The sequence below is a fragment of the Macrosteles quadrilineatus genome, unplaced genomic scaffold (genome assembly GCF_028750875.1).
Source record: "Macrosteles quadrilineatus isolate MER2022 unplaced genomic scaffold, UCM_ALF_1.0 Scaffold_1__1_contigs__length_201487025, whole genome shotgun sequence".
Taxonomy (NCBI): Eukaryota; Metazoa; Arthropoda; class Insecta; order Hemiptera; family Cicadellidae; genus Macrosteles; species Macrosteles quadrilineatus.
Window position 1 is genome coordinate 131,238,618 of NW_026542594.1, and position 25,985 is coordinate 131,264,602.

General features: G+C 37.7%; 1 protein-coding gene across 1 annotated transcript in view; it reads left to right on the forward strand.

Moving 5' to 3' along the window:
- LOC128985055 (nuclear pore complex protein Nup155) overlaps positions 1 to 25,985 on the forward strand; it is a 210,283-nt gene that overhangs the window by 125,754 nt on the left and 58,544 nt on the right. Inside the window, exons 16-22 of the mRNA XM_054404431.1 lie at positions 4,495 to 4,591; positions 5,594 to 5,671; positions 10,103 to 10,178; positions 16,398 to 16,518; positions 21,520 to 21,652; positions 22,880 to 23,151; positions 24,202 to 24,349. Of these exons, the coding sequence (XP_054260406.1) occupies positions 4,495 to 4,591; positions 5,594 to 5,671; positions 10,103 to 10,178; positions 16,398 to 16,518; positions 21,520 to 21,652; positions 22,880 to 23,151; positions 24,202 to 24,349 (925 nt within the window). The remainder of the gene's footprint in view (positions 1 to 4,494; positions 4,592 to 5,593; positions 5,672 to 10,102; positions 10,179 to 16,397; positions 16,519 to 21,519; positions 21,653 to 22,879; positions 23,152 to 24,201; positions 24,350 to 25,985) is intronic.

Genomic DNA, 25,985 nt, shown 5'->3' on the forward strand with positions numbered 1-25,985 from the left:
ACAGTAGGCAATCGTGTGTTTTTCAAGCCGCCAAACCCATCCTGTACTTCGAGATGGAAAGAAGGAGGTTACTGTACAGTTTTCGCCAACGAGTGTTGAAGTTAATGGAAGGCCTCATCACATAGCAGATGTGCGAAAAGTAGTTGAAAGTAAAACTGTAAGTGGAAGTTGTTTCGGCACCTTGAGGGTGAGGGTGTAGTTGTGAACTAGCATCAGCTGACTAATAGTTTGCTTGTGTTTACATTTTTGGATATTTTGGTTGTCATGGTGACTAATGATTGGTAGAGTTCAATGAATGTTTGAAAGGTGAAAAAAGAAGGTTCTTTTTGTTTTGTTGTTCTGATTTTCGATGTATGTGAAACTAGCTGGCCTGACAGATGTCGTCCTGTCCTAATGTGGTTTTATGTCAAATGCTCGTTCATTTTCAAGATGAGCTCGTTCGCATGGCTCAATCACGTCCTGGCTGAAGTTCGTTTGCTACGCTCACTCACCTTTAGGTTGGAGCTCGTTCGCTGTGCTCACTTGCCTTCAGTTACATTTGACAACAAATATTCGTAAAAAAACAAATGGAATAGAAACCTATTTGATAGCTCTCATTTGTTATGCATAGATTTGTTTTTAAAAATTAGGTTATCATTACAACAGCTGTTTCCTTAATTTTATTTAATCAAGAAATGACAAACATGGCATGGTAAACAAAATAAAACATTCTTCCATAAGATTAACATGTAAACTGCAAAGGGCCATAGGACGCTTCCCTTAACACGTTCAGTGCGGAATACCTTCAAACAGGCGCTCGATAATGGCGGCGAGGCCCGGGCGAAGCCCCGCAGCGCGCAACTGAATCGGTGAACGCAATTGGCATTCAAATATTTCAGTCTGACGAATAAAAAAAGAGCAGCGGTGATTGTGCTGTGTTAGCCCGAGAGTGGACGTAGTTCACTGAAACACCCAAAGGTAGCAGCACTGCCTGGATTCGTAGCCAGTGTCTTTGTAAAGTGGCTGGAAAAGAGAAAATTGCCGGAACCGGGACGAAAGTATTGCTAGACGGGATTTTACGGGAAATTTTAGTACCAACCTACACCAGACTAAAGCTACATAATCTAAGCTACAGGCTGGCAACGATTATAACGTTCCCCGGCAAAGGCTGAGCTCACACTAAACTAATGTGGAGAGAGTGGCATGACGTCAGCTTTAGCTGATGTCCGCCACCAGTGCTAGTGTCGGACATCATCTATTGATGATGCCCGCACTCAACGTGTTAAGGGTTTTTGAAACGGAAACAGGCTATTATGTTATTCTAGTACCTAAGGAATATCCCTGTAAATTGTCATGCCAATTGGTTCAGTAGTTTTCTAGTTATAAACACTGTAACTAACACAACTTTCTTTTATATATTAAAGATATAAGTAAGTTGTAGAATGCTCTGAAGAGTTTTATTTTCTAATTTATTTTCCCACACTCCCCCTTAAGAATAAAATATTTTTGTCTATTTCATTTACAAGTTTCTCAAAGCTAGATTTTTCCCAATTTTATCTGCTAGCTAAGTAAAATATTGTTTGTGTTTTACAAAATTAATAAAATAAATAAATGATAAAGTTTATAAAGTAACAATAGTTATCATTGGGAATATTTTGAAAATACATTGTTATTATTAGATTCTCTATTTATTGTCTATTTCATTTCATGAATAATATTTACATTATATTTACAGTTCATTGCCTACCTTATTAACTTATATCTGTAAGTTTAAACTCAAAGTTAGGCTAAACTTTTAATAAGGGTTTCTCTGAACTTTTGAAATTTAGGGTAAGTAAGAGTTTCTGTGAAAATGTCCCCCAACTGTTCATCAGACCTACAGTATTGGAGTGCAAAGAGACCGTCATGAAATTGTCCACTTATGAAGTAATAGGGTACATCAATATGTTTGCTTCTGCAGTTCATTTGACCAGATTGAATCATTTTCATTGCGCTTTGATTGTCAATGTTGAGCGTTATTTTCACTCTCTTTTAGCAGGACACATTTTGCTGTTGATATCTTCTTCGAGGAATTGTTTTACTAGGTGTGAGAGGGGATGATTTTTCCTTCCTCGCTTGGTGTTTTGTCCCATTAGATCCTTCCTGTATACTTTATACAACACAAGTTTTTTGGCTTGGTTGATCATTCTATATTTTTTTAGATACGGCGAAGATACAAGATTTGATAATTGGTCTTTTTTTAACCGACTTCCCCACTACCAACAAAAGGAGGAGGTTCTCAATTTGTTTGTGGCGATGTTTTTTTTTTCTATGTATGTTCACCAATTTCTCTGTGATTCTTTTACCAATCAGTGTGGTTCCACCACCAAAATAACCAGGAGAGTTTCTATTTGGTACCTTATAGGCCTATATTATGTTTAAGTATAATATTTGTTTCGGTTAAAAATTCTGAAAACCTTAAATATTCAACATTTATTTTGTTTACATTTGTGCAGATAAGGCAATAAATAATAATAACATTCCTACAGCTGTTAGTTGAAACCATTTAAATGAAGCTACAGACAATTCTTCATGAAACAGTTGCTTCATATTGATCAATAAACTATTTCTTGCCATGGAGCCTAAATGAATTACATTGAGAAAATTGCATTTTGTTTTAGTTACTATAAAAAATGTATTTTAACGTTTGACCTGATTTGTGTATACAGTAATTCTGTTTTTAGTATTGAATATTCTGACTTACAAAAACATATATGTTTCAGTAAATAGCTGTATGATATTGACAAATAATTGTATTGTGAAAACCAAAGCATTCGTAAAACAGGTCTAAATATAAATTAAATGCAATTATTCCTTACACGACCTAAGAAGTGTGACAGTGCATAATCGTCAATTGTCTTAAAAGTGTTAAATATTTTAATTACTAAACATGCATTTGCAGATGTGGAATGTTTATTGATATTCTCTACCCAGTTACTATATCATATCAATACTATTATGCCTGCTTCGGAAAGTCCTAGAGGAAGATGATTTGCAATTTCGACTAGACTATATCTTGATCAAACAAAACCACCTACATGGCTTGCACCACTTTTAGCTGAACCAATCTTTCATATACATATTTCATTTGCAGATGTGGAATGTTTATTAATATTCTCTACCCAGTTACTATAACATATCAATACTATTATGCCTGCTTCGAAAAGTCCTAGAGGAAGATGATTTGCAATTTCGACTAGGCTATATCTTGAGCAAACAAAACCCCCTACATGACTTACACCACTTATAGCTGAACCAATCTTTCATATAATATTTTCCAAAGGTACTATACGTGTTAACGACCAATTTTCCACTTTTGAGAGATTTTTTAGTGCTGGTGGCTGAGGAATAACTTTCATATTGTTCCAAAAGGCTTGAGACGTTACTGTATTTCTTTTTATAATGTAGAAGTACACCGATTGTAGGAAACGATGATGTCTGGACATTTCAATGTATCTAGAAAGACAATTAGTTTTTCATTAGGCCTAATGTAATGGACAACTCTTTCTTTCTTAAGGAATATCTAAAAATGTTTATTTTCATACCCATTGATTATGTAACATGAACAGGTGACTCAAGCAGTTTTAAAATAATGATTGTTCTGTGGAACTTTTGATTGTTTCAAACAGTTTTGCTTATCAAAAAACCTCAAGTAATTAATATATAAAAAGTTATACAGTCACTAAAAATCATGAAATAATTTATTTTTGTAAAAAATACAACCGACTTCAAAACGCTCTAAAAAGAATGAAATAATTTTAATAAAGTAAACTTTTGTGTTAGGCAAGCTCACGTATTTCAAGTCGGCGCGGCTCAAACTGCTGCTCAAAATTACTGAGAAAACAGTGTTACAACCGTGTATTAAATATATAGATTGATGTTCTTGTAAAATAACAGGGACTTAAATTGTCCTGAATTAAAATATTGGGCCTACAGTTCTAGGAGCTAGTCGGTCAACATTAGCAATACTGCACATCACGTTGCCTCCGACTGAAACAGGGGTTAATTATCTTTCGGTGTTCCTTAACATTTTTTCTGTCTGGATTTTTGAGGAAATTACACAGTTTTCCTGTGTTTCATCAATAGCAGATTGTCTTGAGCAAAAAGCGCTCAAAGTTAGGTCTAATCGCTCTCTATCTAGGTCTTCATTTTGGATGTCCTGTGAGAACTAGAATTCGGTGTTTGCGCAAAGTAGAAATACCCACCACCTGACATGGGCTATCTCCTTTGCTCACATCGCATTGTGGGTATTTTGGATTTGCTCAATTGCCGAATAACGTTTTGACTTCAGCATTTGAGTAAACCCACAACGCGGTGTGGGCATTTCGCTTCGGCTAATGTCCAAATAAAATGCTCCCTCACCGACGTGGGTATTTCACACTGTCCACATCGCGGAGTGGGTAAACATTTCGGGCAATGTCCGAATCCGTAGTTTGAGTTTAGCTTATACTTTGTAAAAATCTTGTTCTGTTGCAGGTATTTGAATGATAACACGTCAATAGATCCAATTAGTATCAAACTAAGGAACACTTGTCCAAAACTCTACCGCAGTGAAGATGCTGCTTGCACTAAGGTACATGGTGTTATGTATCTCATTTCTAGTCCAGTACCAGGGGACCGAGCATTGCTCGTGGTTTTAAATTTTTAGGAGAATTTAAAAAAACAAACATAGGCCTACATATGTACAATTTCCATGATATTATAAAATACAGTCTAAAATATGTAATAAAACATATTACAAATTACATAATAACATTTTATGATGTTCACGTATTGGTGCTATTTGCACAACATTTTGTGCACAACCCTGTCGTCTCAAGTCATTGAAAACCATTGTAGGCCTAAAAAAACACTACTACAGTATTGTAATTTTTTAAAGCTGAGCCATTGTACTAGACTTGATGTTATAATAGTTATAATCCCATATTTTATAGTTTATTAGCTTATATTTGACATGAAGAACTAATGAATTCCACTGATGAGTCTAATCTTATAAATAAGTAAGTTAAAGTGTAAATACTATTCATTCTGATAGCCCCTGGACTACGAATAATGACTTATATAGGCTTACCTCCGTCAGTAGCCCAAAATTGTGTTCTATTTCAACTAATGTTGTTCAAAGCTTACATGTTTCGTTGCAATGCAACATCGTCGGAGCTTTTTGTCAAAAACATCAAATAATTTAAACATATAACAAAACACGGAACACGAAACATTTAAACACGAAATAACACGATAGCGCTATCATGACACGGCACGGCAGCGGTTGTAGGTAGACTGACCAGTTCTGTGAATGCCACCTTTTCAGCTCTAATCTTAAATTTTTATATGGGCTACCTCAGGAATGTTTTATTTTATCTAAATATTCATATTGTGTTACAGATCTTTTGTGTATGTAAGTAATTCAACACAGTATTTTGTGAGCAAGATATAGAAAGCTTTTGTATTTGATATCTTGGATTCATCTAGTCTAGTTAATTATTTTGTAGTTAAGCGCTTTTTCACTCGGGTTTCCTACTCAAAATAAGCCAGTGGTTTTGTATCTCAAACTAAAAAAACCTTGAATCCATTACAGGCCAATGAAATGATCAATATTGCCAAAACAAAACAGAATAGAGAAGAACAAGAAAAGCTATTGGCATCTGCTTTAAAAGTAAGTAAAATTGTTTCATTTACCTTATCTTCATTCGCTATATTTTCATGCAATGCGTAATAAACTTTTTACTTACAGTACTTACTTTATTTACTTGCAGAAAATCCTTTCAGATAATTTATACTAATATACTACTACTGCTATAACAATCTTCCATTCCTAAAAGTAACTGTTACTGTAATCTTATTACTATTAGTAAAATCTAGATTCCGGACACTGTAAATTTGTGTTGTAGTACTTTGTTATTTAAAAAACCTGAACAGTCTTTGGTAGCCTGTGTGCTAAAAAGGGTTTTTAATTTAAAATAGTAGAATCTATTTTAAAGATATAGGGTGTCTAGTAGTCGGGAAAAACGGGAAAGTCGGGAATCAAATCAAATCTCTTTGTTGTCTTTCAGCTCTACAAAAGCAATTGACATTGTCAAATGGTATCTTATCATTAAAGCATATTGAACATAGTCATAGAATAAATAACAGGAACCTTGATCTTAAATTATTTAAAAACTTATATCTAAAACCTCCAAGGACAAGAACTTGTCTACAGAGTAAAAACATTTTAATTTTAAGGGGATATAGCAGTGAAATAATGCATTTTTTTTTTTAAATGATTTTTTAAATTGTCTATTATTTATTATTTATACAGGGTGTATACCAACCGGGAAAACCGGGAGAACCGGGAAATAACCTTGAATTTGAAGGGATCTGGAAAAAACCGGGAAAAATCCGGGATTTTTGGACCGACTCCGGGATTTTTATTTTAGCCCTGGTAGAAGTTTGTTGTCGTAAAATGCGTCTTGCCGCGATTGCGGGCGACGACGATGACGTTTTCGTGACCGCGGGAGACGACGATGATGTTTACATGGCTGCAGTAAATATTCATGATTTTACCGCGATCGCGTACTTCGACGATTACGTTTCCCTAACCGCTGGAGTCAATGATGATGTCTACATGGCCGTGGAAGATTTTCATGATTTACCGTGACCGCGAAAGATGACGATGATGATTTCTACACGGCCGCGTGAAATGCTCATGATTTTGCCGCGATTGCGACCTACGACGATGACGTTTCTGTGACCGCGGGAGACGACGATGACGTTTCCGTGACCGCGAGAAACGACGATGATTATGTTTACACGGCCGCAGATGATGATTTTGCCGAGATCGCGGACGACGGCGATGACGTTTCCATAACTGCGAGAGGCAATGATGATATCTACACGGCCGCGGAAGATTTTCGTGATTTGCCGTGACCGCGAAAGACGACGATGATGATTTCTACACGGCCGCGTGAAATGCTCATGATTTTGCCGTGATTGCGGCCGACGACGATGACGTTTCCGTGACCGCGGGAAACGACGATGACGTTTCCGTGACCGCAGGAAACGACGATGATGTTTACACTGCCACGGGAAATATTCATTATTTTGCAGAGATCGTGGACGACGACGATAACGTTTCCGTGACCGCGGGAGACGACGATGATGTAGACACGGCCGCGGGAATGATTCATGATTTTACCGAGATCGCGGACGATGACGATGGCGTTTCCGTGACTGCGGGAAGCAATGATGATGTCTACACGGCCGCAGGAAATATTCATGATTTGCCGTGACCGCGAAAGACGACGATGATTATGTCTACACGGCCGCAGATGTTCATGATTTAGCCGCGATCGCGGACGACGACGATGATGTTTACACTGCCGCGGGAAATATTCATGATTTTGCCAAGATCGCGCACGACAACGATGACGTTCTCGTGACCGCGGGAGCCAATGATGGTGTCTACACGGCCTCGGAACATTTTCGTTATTTTGCCGTGATCGCGGTCGATGACGATGACGTTTACGTGACCGTGGGAGTCAATGATGATGTCCACACGGCCGCGGAAGATTTTCGTGATTTTGCCGCGATCGTGGATGACGATGATTACGTTTCCGTGATCGCGAGAGACGGCGATAATGTATACATACTGCGGGAGATGTCCAGGATTTTTCTATGATAACGTAAGACTGTGATGACGTTTACGTCACTGTGGGAAGCGACCACACGACCGCAGGAAATATTCAGGATTTTGCCGCCGTTGATAATGTGTTCATAAAAAATGAAGATAATATTCATGATTTTGCTGCTATCGAGAGAGACTATGTTTCCGTGGCCTTAAGTAATGATGATAATGAAAATTATTACTATAATAAGGATTATTACTTTTTCAACACTAGTTCACTGGACTTTGAAACAAATTTGATGTAAGTTTATATTGTATACTTAAGCTGCAAGTCTTAAATTGATTATAGTTTAAGTGGAACCAAACAAATACGCGGGAACCTGGAAAAACTTCGAAAAACCAGGAAAAAACCTGGGAAAAACCTGGAATTTCACTTTAATAAAATAGTATACACCCTGTTGTAACACTAAAAATAAGAAAAATTGGTCAAAAATAAAAAAAATTTGTTTTTGTGCTTAGGCTATATTGAGAAAAATACAAAAAATATTAAAAAAAAACCCAGACAATTGATTTCTTGTTGACCTTACAAGTTAAGGCGTCCAATGAATGCCTGTAGCTTCCCAATAAGTTCATCCTCGAGAAGATATCTTCCTCTAGCCAGATTACCAAAAGTTATCATTCTAGCGTCAGAGAGCTCGTCACAATCAAAGAGCAGGTGATCGGCTTTCTCCTCTGACCCATCACAGTGCCTACAAATTGGTTCACCATCAAATAAGCACATCCGCTGTAAATGTTTCCTGAATCGCCCGTGACCAGTTATCAGTTCTACAATTAATTTAATTCGTCGTCTGTCTAGTCTCAAGAGGTCAGAGGCAACCTTTTTGGAAGGCCTAAAGCCCCCCACACACTACCAGACCAGACCTCCAGACCAGACCGTCTGGTCTGGCGTCTGGCACTTGTCTTATCGTATGTGGGGCTGTCTGCAGACCGATTTTCTCGGACCAGACTGTCTGCGTGTCTGATGGTTGAACCCTCAGACGACAGAAGGTCTGAGGACCACTATTTTTGTCTGGTCTGTGATTGTGTAGCGCTGTCTGTCAGACGGCCGACCATCGTGACAGTCTTCATCCATTTGTTGGAGTTCTCACCACGGTCTCTCAATTACAAATGTTAGACCGTCTGGTCTGGGAGTGTGTAGAGCCGTCCAAGACGGTTTGGTTGCAGCCAGACGGTCTGGTCTGGAGGTCTGGTCTGGTAGTGTGTGGGGGGCTTTAACAGAGTAAGCTTGCTGACCCTTAGAAGGGGAGTGTCGACCCAGCGTTTGCGGTGCTTTTCTTTGGCCCATGACGCAATCGAAGAACATGCGCTGTTTCGTGAGATACCACAGAAGGGTTGTGGGCCTATCATGGTTGTCGCAGCGAGGCAGTGTTTGCCAATCTGTCTGCAGCTTTATTACCTTTTATGCCTTAGTGTCCTGGCACCCAGCAGAGCGTAAGATCATTTCTCCTACCCAACTCAGACACAGAAGCAAGGCAGTCCCACACGAGCCTAGAGTTGAATTCGTAAGAGTTAAGTGGTTTTAAAGTTGCTTGACTATCAGTATAGATATTGATTGTTTTGTCTCTCTTTATTAAGATGTTCTCGAACACAAACCAAGATGGCAGTGACCTCTGCTTGAAAAACAGTTGGGTACACCCCCATGGGAAGACAAATGCCAGTGCCTTCATTTATCCAATCCCATCCAGTTTCCTCCTTCTTGTGTACCATTACAACTTTCCTGGGATTAATGGAGAGCCCAACTTCCAGACACCAACGGTCCACCACCCTTAGAGCTCTGTTCATAAGGTCAGTTATGGTTCCGTGGAACTTTCCAACCACAAGGATTGCAACATCATCAGCGTAACCTAAGGCGGAAACCCCGTTTTCATTGAGGGTCCTTATAAGGTCGTCTGCTACCAAATTCCAAAGGAGGGGAGAAAGAACCCCACCCTGGGGGCAACCTCGAGTAGTTCTTGCCTCGATGTGTCATTATGGAGTGAGAGCCTGACCTTCCTACTGTGAAGCAAGGATTCAATCCACTTACATACGACACACTCACACATTATCTTAATAATACTTTATGACATAAAGACGGGGGTGTGTGTATTATAACCAAATTATTGAGAAAATTTTGTTAAGCTAAAAAAAAATTGGTATCGGTATCAAGAATCGAGAATTGATACATTTTGGTCTCTACACTTACTTATTGTTGAAAAAACTAGTCTTAAAAAGTCTGGAATTAGTCTTGAATTTTGAAATTGAAATAAACTAGACACCCTGTAGTAGACTTCTACTCATTTAAAACAAAACCACAAGGTTTGGACTTCATATGGCACCAATGGCCACCTGCAAGTCTCTTACACATTCAAATTGCTCTATTCTTACTTATGTATACAAACAAGTCAAAACCTGTTTGTCTAAATCAGTTTGGTATGTGTTGTTTAGTTGCTGAAGGAAGTTGCACCACAGATTAACTTGTCAGGAGTTTGTCGTCTGCTAATCACATGCCACTGCTACTCAGGTATGTGCATAAGCAGTCAAGCCATGTCCATTGCCCAGCTAGTAGAGTTGGATGGATATGTTAGGTTAGACCATAGATTAAACACACTATCGATCAGCTGAAGACAATTTAGTTGTTAGTTTCATCCAGGGCTGCTAGGATCGTGTTCGTGTTTCTTTTTTTACAATTTCTTCCATGTCATTCCTGTTATTTAAAACCTTATTTCTAAAACCTAACATTATATTAGGGGTGTGCGAATATTCAAAATTTCGAATCGAATCGAATAGTAAAACTACTATTCGATTTGATTCGTTCTACCTGCAAGTATTCGATTTTTTGAATAGTTCGACGGTGGTCGAATAGTTCGGACCTTTTCAAATACTAGTGATGTGACGAGTCGAGTATTTTCTTGACTCAAGTCAAACTCGACTCACGACTATGTGAACTCGAGTTGCAACTCGAGTCAGACTCAACTCGGTATCATCGTGAAACTTCGGCTTCCATCGCTCGAGTTTGGGTCGAGTCGCAGCGCAGCCAATAGGGTTATAGTTTGGCGAGTCGGCTGAACTCGCATTCAGCCAATAGCGTTTACGTTTCGCGAGTCAACCGAGTCAACTCGTTACGTCCCGAGTTCGTAAAGGTTTGGCTTTCTCCGTATGAGTTCGGTATCTTGACTCGCTTTGAAGTTGTGAGCCAATAGCGTTTAAGTTTTGCTAGTCGGACTCGTTACGTTCCGAGTTCGTGTTGCTTCGGCAATCTCCATACGAGTTCGTACCAACTCGAGTTGTAAATGAAATTACTCGAGTTGACTCAACTCGGGTCTTGACTCGAGTCAACTCGACTCGCCTACTCAACTCGTTACATCACTATCGAATACTTCGCATCTTGTCACATAATTAGTTGGGAGCTTTGGAAAGCATAAAACAAATCAAGTTGGCCAAAAAAGTGTTTCAAGTAATTAATAAAAAATTACCATCGGGCTAAAATACTAATAGTAATCAGTTTCTATCGACTATCGAGGGACAGACAACGTTTCATTTTCAACTATTGTGTAATCGTGTTGTGAGTTTTCGATGAAATTATGTCCTCCGCCATTAACCAAATAAACAAGGTCGGTAAAATAGTTCCGTTCTAACTTGTTTTGAAAATAAATAAAAACTGTTAAGCTGCTTCAGATTAAATAAAAATGCAATACAATATTTAATTAAAACTCACTTAGATATTTTATTTTATTATTTTTCAACATTATTAAACTCATTATGTGCTGCAAAACACTACGTTAGCATTCATCCGCCTTCATTGTTCTTGGCGATGGCGATCGGGTTCAAGTTACGTTTTGTTCTGGGATAACGGTAGACCTACATAAATCTAGCATACGACATTGATGTGTCTATTTTGAGTGAAGTAAAACTGAAAAAGTGATGGCGAATAAGATACCGGAACAAATTATACTGAGTTCTCTTATACATGGCACCAAAACGCGCACCGTCACCTTTATAAACATGAAATATGATATATACAAATGTTGTCTGCTAGATAGATTTGCCGTGATCCCAGAGTAAAACGTAATTCGCACTTCAACAATTTCTGTTCTTTCTTTTTTCTATTGCATAGCGCAAGCTGTGTTTAGACAAGAAGTTTTGAGGTTGGAGTTTAGAGACAGTTTGTTTAGCATGTCTGCACTAAGTATTTCAGCTAAACTTAGTAACAATTTTTGTATATTTTGACAACAGTTGCTTTTATACAGTTGGATATTGCCTAAAAGTTGTAGGCCTAGGCTTCATTTAAGTTTGGTTGAATGACACAAGATGGATTCAGATGAAGAAGCCGATTTAGGCCTAAATGTGCCTTCAACATCATCACAAGAATTCAAAAATAAGTAAAGGAGTTTAATTTGGGATTTTTTCATCAAAAAGGGCTCTGTTGCAGAATGCAACTCGTGTAACCACACGTGGTGATTGTTAGTCCTTAAAAGTTAATAATTATACATTTCCTATGTAACTTAATAAACTCATTCTAAAAATGCCTAAGTTTAAGTTAGCCTACATTTAGGCTAAAAGGGGCTTTATTAATTCAATCGAAGATTTAAACTAGGTACTGTAAATGGTTAAAAATAGGGCCTAGGTTCTTGTATCTTCAAACCTAGTTGTCCAGTAGCCTAAGCCCAAGTCATGAGATTAAGCTATGTTAAGTTATGACAACAAGTTTTATTTTAGGCATACCTTTTTAAAGTTTATGTTTTAAAACATAAACTTAGGGCTGACAGTAAGTTGTAGGCCTAAATCCCTACTTAGTAAAAGAAAACAATGTGCGTTTTTATGTGGTTATAATGTTATAATGATTATCACTACCCAGTTGGTTGAAAGTGTTTAAGAAAATTTGTTATTGGTAGTGCTTTATAATTTTGACTAATAAAACTTGGTTCAGGTTTGTACCTTTACTTATTATCTTAGTTCAGTTACCTATTGAATTAAACTAGGCCTAAATTAAATAAACAAAGATACATTTACAATCTACACTTATTCAGAAAAAAATATACTAACAGTTTTAGTAATTAAGTTATTGAGAGTTGACTTGGCATTGATTTCAAGTTTTCATTATTTGAGGGTTAGTATTCGGTTAAAAAATGTTCACTATTCAAATACTATTTGAGAGAAATTATTGCATTTGAAAAAATTTGAGTTCTATTCAAAATTCTCTCTATTCGATTCGTATTCGATTCGAAAAGAAAAAGTAGTATTCGCACACCCCTACATTATATTAATTAAATAATCTATAATATTTTATATGCAATATTTATAAAAATATGTGTTTTATTGATGATTTAATCAGGCTCAAAAAATTCCCGTATATTTACTGTATTTTTCACGCTGAAAAGAAGTTTTTCATGCCTCTCTTATCTGAACCTTAGACTTTAGATAAGAGAGGCGTGAAAAACGTCTTTTCGGCATGAAAAATACGGGAAATATAGGGAACTTTTTGAGCCTTATTTGCGTACACCCTACCCTGAATTAGATTAGTGGAATAATCGGTACTTTAGAATGTATTGTGTTGTTTATTGAAAATGACGTTTAGATTGAATGATCAGAATGAATATTTTTATTGTATTATGATTAGATAAGTCTGTTATTGTCATATGGTAATAATAAATATGTCATTTTGTTCTTACCATGATTTTTATTTCAGTAACTTTTTTAACAGTTCATAAAAATAAAACTTTTTCCTAAACAAAATTTACCAGACGTATATACAGGGTGATCAACTCAAGGAGGCCACCATTGGGATATCGGAAACGGTAAGAATTAGAGAAAACTTTAAATGGGGGACATTCCTTTATTTTTTGTGGCAGTTAAAAATATGATTTTATTTTTTTGAAATTCAGCCACCATTTTCCAAAATGGCGGCCAACTTTGAAATTTCTTATGGAACACCCTAAAAAAAAAACTTTTTTTATTCTTGAAATTTTTTCGATAAACTCACTCGTTTAGGAGTTACAGCCTATGGAAAAATGACTTCCGGTGTACATTTTACATCATGTAGCTCCTAAACAAGTAGGTTTATAGTGAAAATGCGAAAAGTAAATGAGTCAAATAAGTCTTAAAATTGCATCCACATTCCAAAAAGACCAAAAAATTCGTTACAAACTATTAATTCTATTATTAAAAAATAAGGAATGGACGGGATTGAATTTATAGTTCGGGACGGGACGGGACGGGATTTGTATTTCCTTCCTGATTTTCGGGACGGGATTTTTTTCTGTGCATAAAAAGAAAGTACTGTATTGCAGTTACCAAAAAAGACATACAAAATCAATTTTTACCATTTGTGGCACAAAAAATGAGGTTGGTCGTGACTCGCGGGTCACGGGGTGATCGTCTGTATGACTCACGGTCACGGCGCGATCGTCGTCATGACTAGCGGTCACGGCGCGATCGTCGGTATGACTCCGCGGTCACGGGGTTATCGTCGGTATGACTCCGCGGTCACGGGGTTATCGTCGGTATGACTCCACGGTCACGGTGCAATCGTCGTCATGACTCGCGGTCACGGGCGCGATCGTCGGTATGACTCGCGGTCACGGCGCGATCGTCAACATGACTCGCGGTCACGGCTCGATCGTGAGCATGACTCCGCCATCACGGCATGATCGTCAGTATGACTCCGTGGTCACGGCGCGATCGTCGGTAGGACTCCGCGGTCACGGCGCGATCGTCGGTAGGACTCCGCGGTCACGGCGCGATCGTCAGTATGACTCGCGGTCACGGCGCGATCGTCGGTAGGACTCCGCGGTCACGGCGTGATCGTCGGTATGACTCGTGGTCACAGCGTGATCGTCGGTAGGACTTCGCGGTCACGGCGCGATCGTCGTTATGACTCCGCGGTCACGGCGTGACTGTCGGTATGACTCCGCGGTCACGGTGCGATCGTCGGTCCAATAATCGCGGCCACGGCGCGATCGTCGTTATGACTCCGCGGTCACGGCGTAATCGTCGAAATGACTTCGTCTCCTGCGTTCGCGGACCTATCGCTAGCAATAACGGCGTTATCGGCACTCGCGAAGCGGAAAAATTGCCGACGATCGGACCAAATCCCGTCCCGAAAAATTCCCGAGTCAAATGTAATCCCGTCCCGATTATCGGGAATATTTTTTTCCCGAAAAATTCTCGAAATTTCGGGACCCGTCCATCCCTATTTAAAAAATGGCGGCCATTTTCAAAAATGGCGGCAAACTTAAAAGTGATAAACTGTGTATTTTTTTGTCTTTTTGGAATGTGGATGCAATTTTAAGACTTATTTGACTCATTTACTTTTCACATTTTTGCTATAAACCAACTTGTTTAGGAGCTACATGATGTAAAATGTACACCGGAAGTCTTTTTTCCATAGGCTGTAACTCCTAAACGAGTGGGTTTATCGAAAAAATGTCAAGAATAAAAAAGTTTTTAAATTGCCTGTTCTATCCGAAAACATGATAAAACATAGGGTGTTCCATAAGAAATTTCAAAGTTGGCCGCCATTTTGGAAAATGGCGGCTGAATTTCAAAAAAATAAAATCATATTTTTAACTGCCACAAAAAATAAAGGAATGTCCCCCATTTAAAGTTTTCTCTAATTCTTACCGTTTCCGATATCCCAATGGTGGCCTCCTTGAGTTGATCACCCTGTATACGGTTCAACACATTCCTTTGTGAACATTGGACGTATATATACGTCGCTACAATTATGGTCATAAAACTTGTATACAAATTATTTTTATATAAATGGTGTCTATAATCAACCTAAAACGTAAGATAGAAGTGGAAAATCTTTTAACCCTAACCAAATTATTGATTGTGTAGTGAGTAGGGCTTCGCCCTGCAGCCGCAGCTCGATAAGGGTTAAAATAATTCTTAACTTGCTTAAGTTTTTAAATCTGGTTTTAAGATTACGGTGTATATTTTATAGCACAGGAACTGCAATTATTATTAATTAGCAGGATATAATTATTTAAGTAGGCTATGTTGGCTGTGGATAGCAGTGACCATTGACCAACCACTAAGTAGAGCACACATCAAAAAACCATTTAGAATATTTTATAACCTTTATTGACCTTCCAAGCATCTGAGTGTTTCTATGTAGGCTGATTACACTGGCGATCCGAGCGGGGAGGACAACTGATGTAATACAGATGCCAATAAAAACCAGACCAAAAAGTCTTTCCAATTGTAAAAGATTACTAAAATGTGTACCTGTCATCATTAAACAATACAGGACTTAAATTCACTTTGAATAGCTTTTTTGGTATTTTCAATATTCATCCCACACATATTTCACACAATTCAAATTTTATACAACAAAAAAAGATTACACATTAATCTTGTTTAATATTATGTAGGTAGGGATGTGTCGATTCTCAATACCAGCGATACTTGGACATTGAGTATCGGTATCGAGAATCGAACGTCAAAAGTCGATACCGATACCATATTTACCAAAATTACCGCCATTGCGCAAGACGTAGATGAAGTTTCCTTGACCCCGGAAGACGATAATGACGTCTACAAGGTTGCAGGAGATGTTCATGATTTTGCCGCAATTGCGCAAAACATCTCTAATACAATGTCACTTCCCAAAAAGAATTGTGTAAGAATTCAATTTTTTTGACAGAAATCCTGATCACTAGACCAAAAGCTAGGATTATTTACTAGTATACATTTATATCCATGTAGAGTAAAGTGTAAATATGCTTAATGTTAATAGGGATTGTGGAACTGGTGTTGGAGTGTGCTGCCAAATGTGACCCGAAGGACGTTGCTCTTCACTACTACATGACCAATCAGCCTGGGGATGACACCTTGGGTTATCAGGCATACGCACAAAGGTACGAAGTAGAGTAGAAAGATCCGAATACAATTGAAAAAAGTGTTTCTAATCCATGACAAAATTATATAACTTTAATTTCCCTCAAAAGCCCTTTTTTATACTGGGTGGGGAAAAAAGTCCCGGAAAGCTTAAATATTTCAAAAGATAATACAGCCCGCTCTCGTTAGTCCGACAGGTACGGGACTGACGTAGTGTTGGATTACCAAAAACGTCGGATTATCAAAAATGGCTATTCTGTAATGCATTTGATTGCCAAAAAGATATAACTATCATTTTAAACAATGTATTAATCACCATTAAATTCTTGTGAAGAATTAAAAACACAGAATAAAGGAAACACAATTTTAATTTATGTAGCTAAACTTATTTTACAGTGTTACAAATAAGACGGGCATTTCAATTACACAGTACTGTACGTACATCCCAAAAAAAACGCATAAAAGTACACAATTCATTAAAAAAGTAGGCCCCTGTAAAATTGATACATATGTGTTTCAGCACGGTATTTAGTTGTTGAAAAAGTCTGTGATTGACTTCTGCTTCTTTTTTGTACACAGTCCATCATTGCTGCTTCTTGCAATCCTTTAAAAACTAAAATTTTTGTCATGTCCACATCTCTCTCTTGGCACCAACGTAACAAAGTATTAGCTGCCGATACAGCTTCATCACAGCTGACGGTGAAGGGATTTTCTGGCGCTGCGTCCTCGATCACGTCGTCATCAGCTGCTGTAACTTCCTGGATTATATCTGCATCTGTCACGTCAGCATCAAGGTTGTCCTCCATGATCCATGTTCTAAGCTCTTCAACTGATGCGGGGGCAAGTTGCACTTCGTTACAAAGTTCCAATGTAGCCTCCACAACGGGTTCTGGATCGCTGCTGGATGTAGGATTACATGTTGTAAGACATGGATTGTTAGGCCATAAATTTTTCCAAGATTTGATCAAAGTTATGGTTTTTACTTGTTGCCAAGCATATGCAGCGTTCAAAATGGCGTCCTTAATGTTAAAAGCTTTCAAAATCGCTGCAATATCAGCATCAGGTTGACTGACAACATCCATAAGAATGCGCTTTTTGTAGTGAGCCTTGAGAGTTTTTATCACATTTTGATCCATGGGCTGGATTAAAGCTGTGGTATTTTTTTGTAGGTACATAGCCTTAATGTAGCCATCAGCAGTTTTTATTTTCAATTCATCAGCATCAGGATGTTCTGGTGCATTATCCAGTAAAAGAAGGGCTTTCATTGGTAACTTGTTCTTCTTTAATTCAGCCTTAACTTGTGGAACGAAGCTGTTAGTGTACCAGTCATGAAAAACTTCTTTTGTGACCCAAGCGCGACTTTGTGACTTGTAAGTTACTGGCAGAGATTCAACCTTGACATTTTTGAATGCTCGAGGGTTTTTTGATTTTCCTACAACAAGCAGTTTTAAAGCATGAGTGCCTGATGCATTAGCACACACCATAAGCGTGAGTCGTTCTTTTTGCAATTTCCTTCCTGACACTTTTTTTCCTCATCACTTACAAATGTTTCTGCCGGGAGCTGTCGCCTATTCAACCCGGTTTCATCTGCGCTGTACAGTTGCTCGGGAACTAAACCAAGCTCAGTAATTTTGTTGTCTAACATTTCAATGAACGCATCAATCTCAGACTTGTCAGCAGATACCTTTTCACTACACATCTTCATAAACCGTATACCGTGGCGTTTTTTTAAGTTTTCGAACCATCCATGACTAGCTCAAAAATCATTCTTCTTCGTTATTTCTGTGTAGAAATATTGAGCTTTTTTGTTTAAGTATGTCTCCAGAAATAGGAACATTCCGTGTGCGTTGTTGTTTAAACCAAATGAACAGTGCTTCTTCCACCTCAGGAAACTCGCTTGTTCTCAGGGTTTTCCTGTTTAAAGGACTTCAAAAACCCTTCAATTTTTTCTTTATTCTTCATTATATCATAAATCGTAGGCCGTCCGATTTCATAAAATTTCACTACTGCAGTCGGCGTTTCACCGCTATCTATTCTTTTAATAATCTCCCACTTCTCCAATATTGTTAAAGTTTTGTGTTTCCGTTTAACACCACTTGTACTAGCCATTTCACACAACTACTGTACACGAACACTTGCACTTACTAACAAAGAAAATACCACTGCACCGGGAAAGTGTACTGCACCTCCCGAAAGTCAACTGAACACTGAACGGAAGTGCTCCGACGGCAACGAGACGTGAGTCACAGTGTTTCATGTCACTGCATGCTTGATTTTGAAGTTGGTAGAAAATCATAAACGTATAGGGGTGTGCAATGCAGCATTTTTTTTCTGATTTGATGACATGATGCGATTAAAAGAACTTCGATTCAAATTGATGTGATACGATTTGAATCGATGTGATTCGATTCGATGCAGCACGGCATGATTTTCTTTCTAAATTATTTACAACTTGTGTTTCTGTAATGGATCATTTACCTTAAAAAAGGGTTTATAAGTAAATAAATTTACTAAATAAAGTGTTTTATGGACAAGAGGAGAGTGCTGACCTAACCTCCTGCTGATGGACACTGCTGATTTTATGTTTGGCCTAAGTAAATCCAGACTTCACTACCAATAAGAATGAACCTATATCAAAGCAATCGTTATTATTACAGTAGACTCCCTATTATCCGGACACCTTTTAACCGGACATCGGTTTAACCGGATTACACTCGGCGGAAATGACATCTCTTTAACCCATTGGGGAAGGAATTAATGCGCTACCTGGCAGCACCCTCTGGCGGCAATTAATTTTACCGAATTTGTAGACTTTTACTCTAACTGCTATAGAAAGAAAACCTTAGGTAATAAATTAATAATTCTTTCACCATTTTGTTCACAGTAAAATTGTCTACAGAAAAGTGGTAATTGGATAGTCAAAGTTCTAAACTAAAAAAAATATATATATAAAGATTATAAAAATAAAAATTTTAAAAACAATATTTTGAAAGTAAACTTGATATACAAATTCCAAGATTAATCCAGACACCAAATAACACTACTTTTATATAGTTCCATCGATTCCCTACATAGAAAAATCAAAAGTTGTGTACTTTTATAAGTAATAACATTTTTTTTAAATTGTTTGTTTACCTTACCGCAGCTGATTTTTGGTGATATGTGGTTTCCATGGCAACACAAAATTGTTTGTTATTCGCTAAAATAAATGAGTAAATACGCAAATCAAAAAGCAAGATATTTATAAACATTATAATAGTAAGAAGAAACAAAAAGGGCGAAAAATAATAATAACTAAATAACAAATGGCGCTGCCTAGCGGTGACACGAGCGGCACTCGTAAGTCGGCCGCCGGACCTGCAGCGGCCGTACGAGTAACGCTCGTAAGTCGGCAATTTTTATCAGCACATTGGTTTTACCAGACTAGATGGGCAGGAAGTGGGCGGTACTGAAACGTCGTTCTCGTGGGAAAGATTTGAGACCAGTGATCAAGTGTCTAAATACAATGCTCTTAAATTTTAGTCGAATATCTCAGTAAACGGTCCATTTTAACGAGTTTTTAGGGACGTCAGTTTAACCGGAAAAACCATTATCTGGACTGGCCACGATTCCGAGTAGTCCGGTTAAGAGGGAGTCTACTGTATTAACATGTAATTGAGTTTAATTTACAAATGACTTTTATAATGGTGGCTTTCAATACTTTGGGTTCATTCTTAGTTGGGTGCATTCATAGGATCAGGATGAACCAAAAAAATAGGGATGGACGGGATTGAATTTTTAGTTTGGGACGGGATGGGATTTTTATTTCCTTCCCGATTTTTGGGACGGGACGTCACGGGATTTTTTCCTGTGCATAAAAAGAAAGTCTTGAATATTGCAGTTACAAAAAAAAGACAAACAAAATCAATTTTTACCATTTGTGGGCACTGATTTATAAAACAAAGAATGGGTAAAAATTTACAGGTACAGAAACTTGTGACTCGCAGTCACGGTGTGATCGTCGGTATAACTCGCGGTCATTGCGGGATTGTCGAAATGACTTCGCCTCCTGCTTTCGCGGAACTATCGTGGAAATCTCTCGTGATTGCGGTGTCATTGTCACTGGCGAAGCGGCTAAATCGCCGACGATCGGATCAAATCCCGTCCTGAAAAATTCTCAAATCAAATGTAATCCCGACCTGAAAATCAGAAATATTTTTTTTCCAAAAATTTTCTGAAATTTCGGGACTTGTCTATCCCTACAAAAAAGTTGATAATCAGTGTTTACAGTTCACAGGAGAGCTGAGTTTTTGAGGTTGTGACATGTGTCTTTCGTCTCCTCTTCACAGCTCACACATCAGGGGCTTTCACAAAATTATAAGTGATAATTTTTGTTGATAATGTAATGAGTGATAAAATGTTGACTTGTTCAAGGAATAAAGTTAAGAGATACATTTTTTTAATGTGGTTTGTTTTATTATTCTGTATTTAAAAGATTTCCACATTTATGAATGTGTTTTCAGCTAGACTGTAAACATATTTATATTTTTATTAAATTCATAAATTTCATTCAAGATCATATTTAAAAAAAAATTTGTATTCAGCCCATTTAAAACAATTATATTAATCTGAAGTAAATCAAATATTACAATTTTCTAATACAAAGAGACATGTAGAATGGCACCGACGAGTCTACATGTCTCTTTGTATTAGAAAATTGTAATATTTGATTTACTTCAGATTAATATAATGGTTTTAAATGGGCCGAATACGAATTTTTTTAAATATGATCATGAATGAAATTTATGAATTTAATAAAAATATAATTATGTTTACAAGACTTAGTGACTTATTTTCATAATCAAACAACTTCTGCGAGATAGCTTGTTGAACCTTAGATGGAAGTTTTGGAACGACATGTGAAAGACCAAAAAGGTGGGCAAGGGATTTTTCCTATCATTTTTCCCTCTAATACGAATATACAACTTAAAATATGGTTCCAATCTGCATTTTTATTATTAACTATCCTTCCAATTGGCTAGATTGGACTGCTACAAGGAGGTTACTGCAGTGTTGGACCATCTGCGCCACAAGAGTTCCTCTACTTCCTACTCCATCCCCACCAGACCAGGGTCCCCCCCTTTCCAGCCTTCACACAGAGATGACGTTACCAAGGCAAGTACACCTTAAGGCAAGATTTATTTTTATACATACCAACTGCAGTTAAAAAGAATCACCAAAACAGTTATACTAACTTAAAACAAGATAACAATATCAATAGATAATAAAAGAAAAATCATCAAGTAATAAATAGCATGGAACTCAACATCAACAAAAATAAATAATGGGGACTGAATATATCGACAAAATATTTAATCAACTAAAGTCGTTGCTCGCTGAGGACAGTGAGGGACTTTCTTCCTCATTGACGTTTTATTATGCAATCCAAGTGCAATTTTCATACAAGTGTTCAAATGTAAAAAAATTGGTTTTTGGTTCACAGACTGTACAGTGACCTTAATGTTGTGTATTTAATCTTAAACTTATACCCTGTTCTGTTCACAAAATTTGGGCAATTGTAGGGGAAGAAATCTATCCCTTTCACTTGATCATACGGTAGACCCTCTCTAATCCAACACTGTGCCACTCCGGCTCTCCAGTAATCCAGCGTCTTTTGACGGGTGTGGTCTTCCGTGATTGCGGCAAAATTCTGGTTATATCCTACGGCCTTGTAGACATCGTCATCCACTCCCGCGGCCGTTTAGACATCATGGTTATCTTCCTCGATCGCGGTAAAAATCTGATTATCTCTCGCGGCCGTGTAAACATCACCATCCACTCCCGTGGTCACGGAAACGTCATCGATGTCTTGCGCGATCTTGGCAAAATCATGAACATCTCCCGCGGCCGTTTGGACATTATCGTTATCTTCCAAGATCACAGCAAAAATGTTATCATCTCGCGGTTGTGTGAACATCATCATCCACTCCCGCGGTCACGGAAACGTCATTGTCGTCTAGCGCGATCGTGGCAAAATCATGAACATCTTCCCCGGCCGTTTAGACAGTATCATCGTCTCCCACGATTACGGTAAAGTTCTCTTTGTCATGGCAATAGCGGTTTCCGATCGCGTGATCTTCACAGACGCGTTTAAGTGCATTTTAAGCATTTTATTGATAACATTCCAGTAATCCGGCATTTTTACTAATCCGGTAGTATCACGGTCCTGTATCTGCTGGATTACTGAGAGTCTACTAAACCTTTAAAATAATAGCTCAACAGCAGCTGAGGTTTGCCACAATGTCAATCAAAAGTAGTGGGGAAACTTCCCCTCAGATCGCATAAGTTTTGTGAACGGACTATAGTTTCTACTATGTAGACCATGTTGATACTGTATGTCAGGTGGAGGTTGAAGACCTAGTGGAGATGTGCATGGAGTCCAATGATCAGCTGTTGCACATGGAAGTGTATGAGTGGCTAGTGGCTCACAGATTGTACGGTGACCTTATAGCAGTAGCTAAACCCAGTTTGGAGCTTTACCTCAAGAAGGCTACTTCCAACCCAGCTCGAAGAGACGCAGGCGAGTTTGCTGACCTGCTGTGGAAGTATCACGAGAGACAGGGCAACCACTCAGCTGCTGCTCAGATTCTGTATTCTCTTGCCAAAACTCCTGGGTAATATTCCTAAACTCTTTCATTTGTTATATTCCTAATACGACACTGTTGTGAACTTTGAGTTTTAACTTTAAACTGGTTTTCCCCTGTCTTTATGCCCTTGCATAAGTGATGTTTTCAAAGTAAAGTAAAATAAATAAATACCTCCGCCGCAGCAAACCTGCAGACTAAGCGAATTTTCTTTTGCCTGATTGGATTTACACTAAAATGCCTCCTTAAAAATATCACACTTATTCCCTATTTAAATAGAATTAGTTTAATGAGTACTTAGGTTTTCTGCAACAGGGAGTGTAAAAAAATGTTTTTTGTTGTAAAATGTTAATAGTTCATCCAACATTATCACAGACTGTACAGTGACCTTAATGTTGTGTAACGACATAAGAAATGAATGTATTTTCCAAATTCGATCAAAATATGTTCATAAACAAGCAAACTACAACAGTTGACTTATTCTCCATTATAAGAATAACATGGGAATTTTAAATTTACAATTTTTTGGAATTTTCTCCGTAACCATTATAATGCTTCAATATACTAAATTATTTGTCTTTTTAAGCTCTGCAAAATGGTTTGAAAAGAAATTGTGAAATTTTGTGTTTTTAGCGTCAAAAATGGGAAAACCTATTTCTACCCCATAAAACCCCCCATAAACCCCCGTTTCCATTGACCGATCATACTGGTTTGCGAACTCGTTTGAATAAATGTAAGTGTACACATTCAAACCAAATTTCATCAAAATCGGATCATTTTTGCTCTAGTTAACGGTCACACACACACACATACATATGAATTTGAATGGTTCGTGTTTTTGGCTTCTAGGGACCTCAAAACGAAAAAGTAAATCAGTCCCGGGTCCAGGTCTTACCATGAGTACTACGGTAATAGCTTATTCCCTATATGGGAAATTCGCTAAAATGATGAAAAATTCCAACAAGCTAATCTGACACCATTTGTGTTTCATCCCCGAATTGAAATAATTGATGTTTTTACTACACTATATCTTTTTGTTTTATAAGACAACAAGTACAAGGTGCTCTTTTTTATCTGTAGAGAAAACTTGAACCTAGAGCAGCGCATCACGTACCTGGCTAAGGCTGTGTTGTGCATGAGGTCGGACCAGGTGGGATGTGCTCCTCACTTGGGAGTCTTCTTGCACCAGCTAGAGGACTATCTCCAGGTGGCCAACGTCCAAAAGAAGGTTCTGTACTCAAGTTTTTATGTACCTTTTTGGTGTGTTTCCTTTAATGGGTTTGCAATCCCAACAAATAAAATCTTTTTTTGTTTTCCAAATTTACAATGTTTTATGGAGCTGTCTATATAAAAAGAATGAGAGTAAATGTGCATCAACGTTTCATCACAGTAAATAGTAGCTTACAAGTTTTATGCATGGCCTCTAATCTAACTGGTTACAGTACAACCTCGATTATCCGGGGTAATGGGGGGAGGGAGACCACGGATAACTGAAACCACGGTTGATCCAAAATGATATAAAAACCCCATAAAAAGCCTAAAACTGAATAAATGGACGTTAATATGATAATTTGAATATTACATCATCAAAATATAATTAGTAGGCTACTGCGCAATCGTGATATTTTAAGTCATTAACCTTGGTTCAGTAGTAATAAATACCCCCGCCGCAGCAAACCTGCAGACTAAGCGAATTTCCATTAACCTGATTGGATTTACACTAAAATGCCTCCATAAAAATAGCACATTTATTTCCTATTTAAATAGAATTAGTTTAACGAGTACTTAGGTTTGCTGCAACAGGGAGGGTAAAAAAAGATTTTTTTATAAAATGATAATAATTTAGTAAGAAATAAAAGTATTTTCCAAAATCGATCAAAATATGTTTATAAACAAGCAAACTACAACAGTTGACTTATTCTCCATAAGAATAACATGGGAATTTTAAAATTACAATTTTTTTGAATTTTCTCCTTAACAATTATGCGCATAATAACGCTTCAATATACTAAATTATTTGTTTTTTTAAGCTCTACAAAATGGTTTAAAAAGAAATTGTGAAATTTTATGTTTTTAGGGTCAAAAATGGGAAAAACCTATTTTTACCCCATAAAACCCCCCATAAACCCCCGTTCCCATAGTCCGATCATGCTGGTTTGCGAACTCATTCAAGTTTATCCCGAATTACACCTTCAAACCAAATATTATCAAAATCGGACAAAAATTACTCAAGTTATCGTGCGGATGGACACATATATATTTATATAAAAATTTGAACGAATGGTGTTTTTGGCCTCTGGGGACATCAAAATGAAAAAGTAAATCGGTCCCGGGCTTAGGTCTTACCATGAGACCTACGGTAATAGCTACTTCCCTATAGGGGAATTCGCTAAAACTAACGTTTGAAATCACAGCTTACTCAAACTTAAAAAAAAATAATTCCAAACACTGTACCACAATAGCCCAGGCAAATTAGACATATGCTCCCCAAAAAATCGTCTAAAGCTGGAAAGTGTTTTAATACCTTTTGGGGGTCCCAAATAAGACTCCTGTGAGTTTGCGACAGATTCTTACGTCTGCTTAAGTTTTGGGAGTCGAAAAACTATGAAAATTTTGCACTTTTTTCAGTTTTTCGCTTATAACTCCTAAATAACGAATCCTAAGGAAAATGTTGTTCAAAGGTGTCTTTTAGTGCATTAAATTCCGCGTCGATTGATGTTAAATACGTCAAAATCGGCCGAGCCGTTTAGCCGCTGTAGCTTTTCAAAGTTGGGATATTTTCATCAACATGGCCTAAAGGTTGATTATTTGACCAGTTTTCGACTTACAACTCCTAAACGACGCATGCTATACAAAAATGCGCC